Source organism: Pteropus vampyrus, unplaced genomic scaffold, assembly GCF_000151845.1.
Source record: "Pteropus vampyrus isolate Shadow unplaced genomic scaffold, Pvam_2.0 Scaffold452, whole genome shotgun sequence".
NCBI classification, from domain to species: Eukaryota; Metazoa; Chordata; class Mammalia; order Chiroptera; family Pteropodidae; genus Pteropus; species Pteropus vampyrus.
In genome coordinates, this window is record NW_011889233.1 from 187,619 (window position 1) to 194,930 (window position 7,312).

A 7,312-nucleotide genomic window follows, 5' to 3' on the forward strand; every position below is an offset into this window, starting at 1 on the left:
AAATTAAGCTATTACACTCCTGTATTGCCCTTCCTCACCAACCTGCCAGACAGAGGCTCTGCTGTTAAAAACCCCTGGACCTTCTTTCTTCCAGGTCCTTTTCTGAGGGGCAGGAGATTGTATACTCTCTTGATGTGGGGGGCTGAGTTCCAGCCCATCCTATTCTCCCTGCGCCCAACCTGAGGCTGTTATGACTTTGGACACCTGGGAGCTCCCTGTCACCAGGGGAGGTGATGGCGGGGAGCTGTCTCTTTAAGAGCAAGAATGGGGTGAGAGCCTCTGTGCTTTAGGGAGTCAGACTTGTTCTCTACCTGCCTGGCTTTGCCCAGGTTTGCTTAGGGAGTGGCAGCTGCAGATAAAGGCAGGACTCAGGCTGAACCAGAACCTCCACGCCGCTCAGCTCAGCTCGGGGAGCCACACAGGTGAGCGGCCAGGGCCCCCTCCCTCCAACTCCTCTTGGCTCTGCCCCCAAAATATCAGTCCCTCCCTCATTATTTTCTGTTAAAGACCCTAGAACTTTCCCCCTTCAAGGTACTTTGCGGGGGCAGAAGATTAAAGAAAGCCCCTTCTCCTAATGAAATCCTCCCCCCATCATTCTACTCTAGGGACTGGGTGAGCCAGTTGAGGTGAGGATAAAGCCCGCGGGTGGGATTGGGGTGGGTTTGGGGTGGAGCAGGGGATTTCTGAGTGGGCCAGAAGTATCTGGAGTACTGCGGGGTATCTCAGTGCACAGGGGTAGGTTGGGGGTGCCTGGATGGATGAGGGTATCTAAGTGGACCAGGTGTAATAGGGTAATAGAGTAGTTGGGAGAGTGACTTGCTAAACAAAGAACTGGGGTCCTGTGGATCTAGGAAAAGGGGATGGCGGTTCCTGAGGAGTTGTAAAATAGGGAGTTAGGTAGGAGATTTCAGGGGCACGGGGAGTGATTCTGCATGCCTGAAGGGCCTAGCCCCCATCGTGGAGGAACAGAGGTGAGAGCAGAGGGTGGACTTCGGAGGCAGGACCTCTAGGGCCAGGAAGGAGCGGAGAGGCGTGGGCAGCCTCCATCTGCAGGCCGCCTTTTTCTCCAAGCCTCACACCAACAGCAGTCAGTTCCAGAGCAGACCAGGGCCTCTTCCAACAATGGCCTGACTGGGGGAGGGGAGAGCAGATGGCCAGACACCAGCTCCCAGCAGCCCACCACAAGAGAGGCAGGCTGGAAATGGTGTCCAGGGGTGGGGCCCAGATGAGACCGCCATCAGTCTCCCCTGAGCTGGGGATGCTGGGAGATGCCCCAGGGAGGGGGAGTAATGGAGGCCTTGCAGTGGGGCAGGGGACGTGGAGGATCCGATGGAAAGAGGCTTAAGAACTGAGACTCTGTGTCCCGGGTGACAGAGTATACAGCATTAAGCTGAATTTGCAGGGTTTACGGGGTTGCAACAGCAACATGGGATAATTATAGTGCCAGCTTCACGGAGCTGCGAAGATTATATGCACAGAGCTAAGAACAGCATTTTCCATGGAGTGAACACTCGATAAGCCCAGGCTTTGGTTACTGGTACTAGTATAGTCACGGGGTGACAAAACCTCATGCGGTAGCTTTAGACAACAGCTGACTGTCTAGACCCCTGAGCCCAGAACCATTGGGCTGTCCTGCCCCTACACTCACTCCAGCTCTCCTCAAAACTTTTTGGGTTCCTAAATGCCTTAATAAAGCTCCTCAAAGCTACAGGTCCCCTTCTTGCAAGAAATGGATGATCAAACTAAAATTATGAATGCTGCACATGGGATTAACAAGAAGCTAAGAGGGTTCCCAGGACCTGGGGTGGGCATGGGAGAAGGTCGGATCTATGCAAAAGTATAGGAAACGAAGCAACTGGGGTGGGGTTACATGGAGGGAGCTGAAGGGGGCAGAGATGGGTGATCTCTTCAGCTGTGAACAGGGGTCCTTGAGGGGACACGGCAGGGACTGTCTCTTGGGCTTTTTACCAGGCTTGGAAGGGTATATGTTTTAGTGTCATGAAATGGAGTATGTAACAGATGACTTCCACAGTTGTTGGGGACTGAATAAGTGAAAACCCAGCAGAGTCATTTGGCAGTGCCCAATGTAGGGTAGATTCGGGTAGCTGTAAGCTCTTGGCTTGGCTATGAAGGTTACAACAAGATATGTTTGTGGCCATGGGGCAGGGACAGGGAGAGGGTAGGGGGATGCACAGAGACCGGGGGCTTACTGCAGGCATTTAGGACAGTGGGAGGATGATCTGACCCCAGACCAGGAGGGGACACAGGGGTCTGCTTCATACTGGGCAGGCCTTTCTGGGGAAGGAGGAAGAGTTTGTTGCCAGGAGGAGCTTGGCAGGGGCTGGGGTAGGAGCAGGGGTGAGACTCGGATAGAGGCAGGACAAAGGACTTGGGTGGGATGGGCAGGAGTGGGGCAGAAATTGGGGTCAGGGGTCAGGGTGGCACAGAAAATGGGGCTGTGGCTGCAGCCAGGCCAATTCTTCTGCCAAGTCTGTCCCCATACCCCCACCCCAGCCTTCTGTTCTCTCCACTACATCCCGCCCTGAGCAGCCTGAGGTCTGCAAAGTCTAGGCAGGCGGGCAGGCTCCAAGCTGTCTGCGGGAGACACTCCCGGAACCAGGCCTTCTGCCACCTGGCTTCTAACACCACTGTTTCCCAAAACACCCCGAGGCCCCAAGAGTCTTGAATTAGGAACAGCCCTGCAGAGCCAGGCCTGTTTAAATGCCACTTCCTGGCAAGGTGACCCTGGGCACCCACTTTCACCTCTCAGAGCCTCGATTTCCTAATCTGTAAGATGGGGATAACTGCAGGCAGCTTCTTCCTCATGCAGTTGCCAGGATGACTCATTTAAAGCCTCAAGTCCATGTCCAATGAGTCATTATTGCTGCTCCCTCATCAGGTCTCAGTTCTCACCCAGCCCCCACTGCACTTCTCGGCTCCTTCTTATCTCAGCCTTCAATGCCAACCTTTCTGCCCTGGGGTGAGCTGTGTACCCTGGTGAGGAGTAGAGTAGGAGGGGATTGGGAACCGGAGGCCCCGGTAGCATCTCAGTGGCCCTGCTAAAGCTGGACCCTCCCTGACACCCCTCCAGGCCAGTGCTCCATCATGCAACAAGTCACCCTGAGCCTGCTCATCCTCCTGGCAGGTGAGTGTCACCCCCTGAACTGCCTTTCCCCTGAAGCCCTCAGCTGAGTGGTGGCCTGGCTTCACATGTGTCTCTCTCATGCTTTCCCCTGCGGGGTGCTGACTGTCAGAACAGCATCTCCTTGGAGGAAGAAGTGTTGCACTGGGGATTTCGCGAGAACACAAAGATAGGACCTCTTAGAGCAGCAGCTCGCACTGCTAGAAAGTCACCATCTCGATGTCCCATTGATGACACCAAGGAGAAGATTCAGCCTTGTGCTCCTGTGTCTTTCACACCTCCCTAATACTTGCTTACTAGGGGTAACTGGGAGCTTAGTGGTTATGTAGCAAGTTACTGATTGTACCTCAGTTTCCCCATCTGTAAAAACGAGGACAACAATAAGATGCTTATTAGAGCCATTGTGAGGATTAAATGAGTTTTTGAAAAGCACTTAGAACAGTGCCTGGTACAGAGTAAGCACTATGTGTTTGTGGTTTAAATGTAATTAAAAATTATTAATCTCTTTTTAACAAAGAAAGAACAGAACTTAGGCCCAGAGCTAATGCAGCTCACTGCTTCTAGCCAGAATTTAATCCTAGTCCTTTGCTTTCATTGGATTTGTTTTCAATCCGTTCCATCGGGCAAGACTGGCATTCCATTCAGGTTAGTGATGGCAAGTTGCGTTTTTTAATAAAGTGTATTAAGTTTTTAATTAGTAAGTTGTTTTAAAGAGGAATGCTGAGCAAACATAGGAACAGGTGGGGTGCGGATGTGGCAGAATGGGGAGATGAGCTCTGAGAATGGCTGGGAACTGATACCCTCTGTCATGTGGACAAGAACATTGCTGTTTCTGTAGGAGGCGTGGATTAGCCAGGTGTCTGGAAACATCAGGTCAAAGGGTGGCCGAAAGCCACTCAGAGAAAACCTATTTCAGGAGGCAAAATGCTGGCATGGCTCGCGAGCCGATGTGGAACGGAGAGTCCGCATCTCTGAGATGGGGCCTGCTAGTTGGGGGCTGGACCTCTGCACCCTCGGGGGGCGGGGAACTGTCCTTTCCAGGGGACCTTATTCCGAGGACCTTGAGGCCCTGTGGCCCTGCCCGCCGGCTTTGCTGAGCCTGGCACCACTGCCTTTTCTCCTGCTTCTCTCGCCAGGATTGCCTGCCCTGGCTGCCAACGACCCGGAAGGTGAGTCAGACTGTGCTCCTCTACCAGTCCCACCCCGGATTCTCCCCCGAGACCCCTGCATCTCGGCTCTTGTCCTGGATTCATGTTCCTTTTTCTTCCCTTTCAGATAAAAACAGTCCTTTCTACTATGGTAAGAGCTGGTGACCCTCCCTTCACCCACCCCCACCCCCACCCCTCATACTGTTTTGTGCCAAGAGTCCCACACAGGGTTGAGTGAGGGGCTGATGTGGGGAAAAAAAGAGGCAAGGGTATGAAGGGGCTTGGACTGGGGCACTGACCAGTGAACACAGTGGATTAAGGGAATGAGACATGCCAGCCTGGTCCTTGGGAAGATTCATGACTATCCAGCATGATAGACACACACAGGAAGTGAGGACAGTTCACAAGAAGCCGTTGTTACGGTTTAAATCGAGTCTGCTGAGAGAAGGGCTGACTTGAGAAAACTGCCTGGAAGAGCTGAGCTCCTTGGCCCAAATCCTGTAGCCTCCAGATTCCAGATGCTCTGCTCCCTGTCCCTCCTCCGTCCTCACTCTTCCCTCACTGCTTCTGCTCAGGCCACAGTGGCCTCCCTGCTGTTGCTCAGACACAGCAGACACACTCCCAGCCTCCGGACCTTTGTACCTTCTGATCCCTCTGCCTGGAACACTTTCTTCCACATAGCCCCGTGGCCCCCTCCCTTACCTCCTCAGGCCTCTGCTCAAGCAGGGCCCCGCAAACAGGCTTTCCCTGACCACTCTCCCTAAAACAGCTACCCCCTAACTTTCTGTCCCCTGCCCCTGCTTATTTGCCTTTGGACCACTTCTCCCCAACTGACCCTACATTAAATCTCTTGTTACTTGCTTGTGTTAACTAGAACGTGGGCACAGGATGGCTGGGGTTTGTTTCCTACACTGCTGTATCCCCAGCGCCTTGCACATCATAGGTGCCCAATACTTCTTTGACACATGGATGGAGGCTTGGATAGGGAAGACACCAGCTGGCACTGAGGGCCCCTTTTGGGTTTCTCCTAGATTGGCACAGCCTCCGTGTCGGCGGGCTCATCTGTGCAGGGATTCTGTGTGCCATCGGCATCATCGTCCTCATGAGTGAGTGGAGGAGCTGGCAGGGGAGCGGACAGGGTAGGGCTTTGGGTGCCCTCTCCTGATCGTTCCCCTCTCTCCAACAGGTGGGAAATGCAAATGCAAGTTCAACCAGAAGCCCAGGTGAGATGGGTTCCTCGGTGTGTGCCTGCCTCGTGCTGGACAGACACCTTTCAGGGGTGAAAGAGCTAAATCTCACAGAAAGAGGCCAGGCCTCCAGGCTTCGCTCTGGAGGATTCCTGCTGCTAGGCTTTCCCAGGTTTGTTCTTCAGAGCCGATAACCCTCAGAGGGCCCCCCATCCTGAAATGCTTTGGTCCCTAGGATGGTTCAACCCTACGAGGGAAAAATAGCCAGGAAGCTATGTCAGGGAAAGCTGAGAATCTTTCGGTCTTGAGGGGGAGGACAAACAAAAGTGGATACAGATCTCACCACTTTTTTTTTCCTAGCCACCGAAGAGGGGACATCCCACCTCTTGTCACTCCAGGTAAGGCAGGGACAGATGGGGCTGAGGGGAGCACGGGATGTGAGGGGCGTGTGTGTGGTGTACACATGCTGGGGAGAAAGCACTCCACCCACTCTTACCGACTGACCGCATCACCTCTCCCAGGCTCTGCCCATAACTGTTGAGGACGAATCAGCCAAAATAGCACGGAGGCCTCTCTCTTTCCGTAAGTCTTGGCCCTGCACAGGAACCTGGACTCCAGAATGAAGTTCCTTCTCTCCTCAGACTGCCTCGCTGGGCCTCCTCTATCCTGTCACTGGAGGGGTCTCTGTTCAATTTTTAAACGAAAATGATCTTGCCTCTTGCCCAAGTAGTCTTGAGACTCCCTCTATGAGAATCGGGGTGGGCTTTTGGGGGTCAGGAGAAGGTGGACACGCACTGGGGGCTGCCAACAAGCTGGAAGCGGAATCTCTTTGTTGGGAAAAAGCTCTAAGCCTAGCCCCTCATGACCTAGTCGATGGCATGGGGTCTGTCCTCTGCCTCCATGGCCATGGGAGCCATGTGTGCAATTTGAAGTTTTCTAGTATTCAAATAAAGGACATTTTTGGGAGTGACAGGGAGCTCTAACCAGATGCTGGGACACTCAGGTGGACACTGGGATCATTCCACTGTGACAAGAGTACCCAGATAGCTTATGATTGTAATAGTAAGACCTCTATGACTCTTCCACTCACCCTTGAGACCCCACCTCTTTATAGAAGACCCTTCCTAATACCCAAATGTCTCCATGAGACCTTTAAATAACTCTCCCGGATAACGCTAATACTATACGATGCCATCTGATGTGAGAACCTCCAATGAGCCTCAAACTCCCTTGAGACTCCCCAATACCCAATAAGACCTCCAAAATGTCCCCACAAGCCACCACCTAAAATGCTGAAACCCCTCAAAACACCCCAGGATATCTACAATTCCATGAGATATGCCCCCAAGAAGACACCTACAATAAAACTGTGACCAGTCCCCTAATAATGTCCTTATATTCCTCAAGAGTCCCATGAGCTCCCCCATAATCATGAACCCACACTCCTTAGAGACCCCGGAAAGCTCACCGGGGCAGCCAAAATGCACCCCAGCGACCTCCCCCTCCATAACACTGCTCCCGGGTCCTTGCTCCCCACTCAGGCCCCTCTGGAGACACCCTCTCCCAATGATCCCACAACAACGGGTGGGACAGACTCACTGCGTGTTTATTGAGCTCATACACCTTCTGCCTTCACCCCTGTCACCCACCCGGAGGGTACTAGGGGTCCCCGCAACAACTCTCACTTCCCCACCTATTCCCTGTGCCCTGAGCAAGGTGGACAACATCCTGGGCTTCCGCCTCCGCAGCAGGCATGCGCACAAGCAGCAGAGGAAGTTAGCAAGCCTGGCAGGAAAAGCTGCCCAGCGACTGATGGCGTCATGGAGGTGTGCACT

The 7,312-nt window shown here is 53.4% G+C and overlaps 2 protein-coding genes across 2 annotated transcripts in view; one reads left to right on the top strand and one right to left on the bottom strand.

The window, feature by feature from the left end:
* Positions 1-387: 387 nt before the first annotated feature.
* FXYD3 (FXYD domain containing ion transport regulator 3) lies at positions 388-6,189 on the top strand. The gene is made up of 8 exons (XM_011381744.2): positions 388-422; positions 3,092-3,145; positions 4,279-4,311; positions 4,418-4,441; positions 5,322-5,396; positions 5,477-5,513; positions 5,838-5,875; positions 5,999-6,189. Exons 2-8 carry the CDS (start codon positions 3,106-3,108, stop codon positions 6,016-6,018), a joined length of 267 nt encoding a protein of 88 aa, XP_011380046.1. The 5' UTR covers positions 388-422; positions 3,092-3,105; the 3' UTR covers positions 6,019-6,189.
* Positions 6,190-6,250: 61 nt separating this feature from the next.
* Positions 6,251-7,312, bottom strand: part of LGI4 (leucine rich repeat LGI family member 4) — an 11,953-nt gene continuing 10,891 nt past the window's right edge. The window contains exon 10 of the mRNA XM_011381842.2: positions 6,251-6,278. Coding sequence (XP_011380144.1) covers positions 6,251-6,278 — 28 coding nt within the window. The remainder of the gene's footprint in view (positions 6,279-7,312) is intronic.

Excerpts from the sequence above, each read along its gene's own strand:
- FXYD3 (XM_011381744.2), top strand. The coding sequence starts at position 3,106 with ATGCAACAAGTCACCCTGAGCCTGCTCATCCTCCTGGCAG. Across the intron at positions 4,312-4,417 it reads GGCTGCCAACGACCCGGAAG|ATAAAAACAGTCCTTTCTAC; the intron begins GTGAGTCAGACT and ends CTTCCCTTTCAG. Across the intron at positions 5,876-5,998 it reads CCCACCTCTTGTCACTCCAG|GCTCTGCCCATAACTGTTGA; the intron begins GTAAGGCAGGGA and ends CACCTCTCCCAG.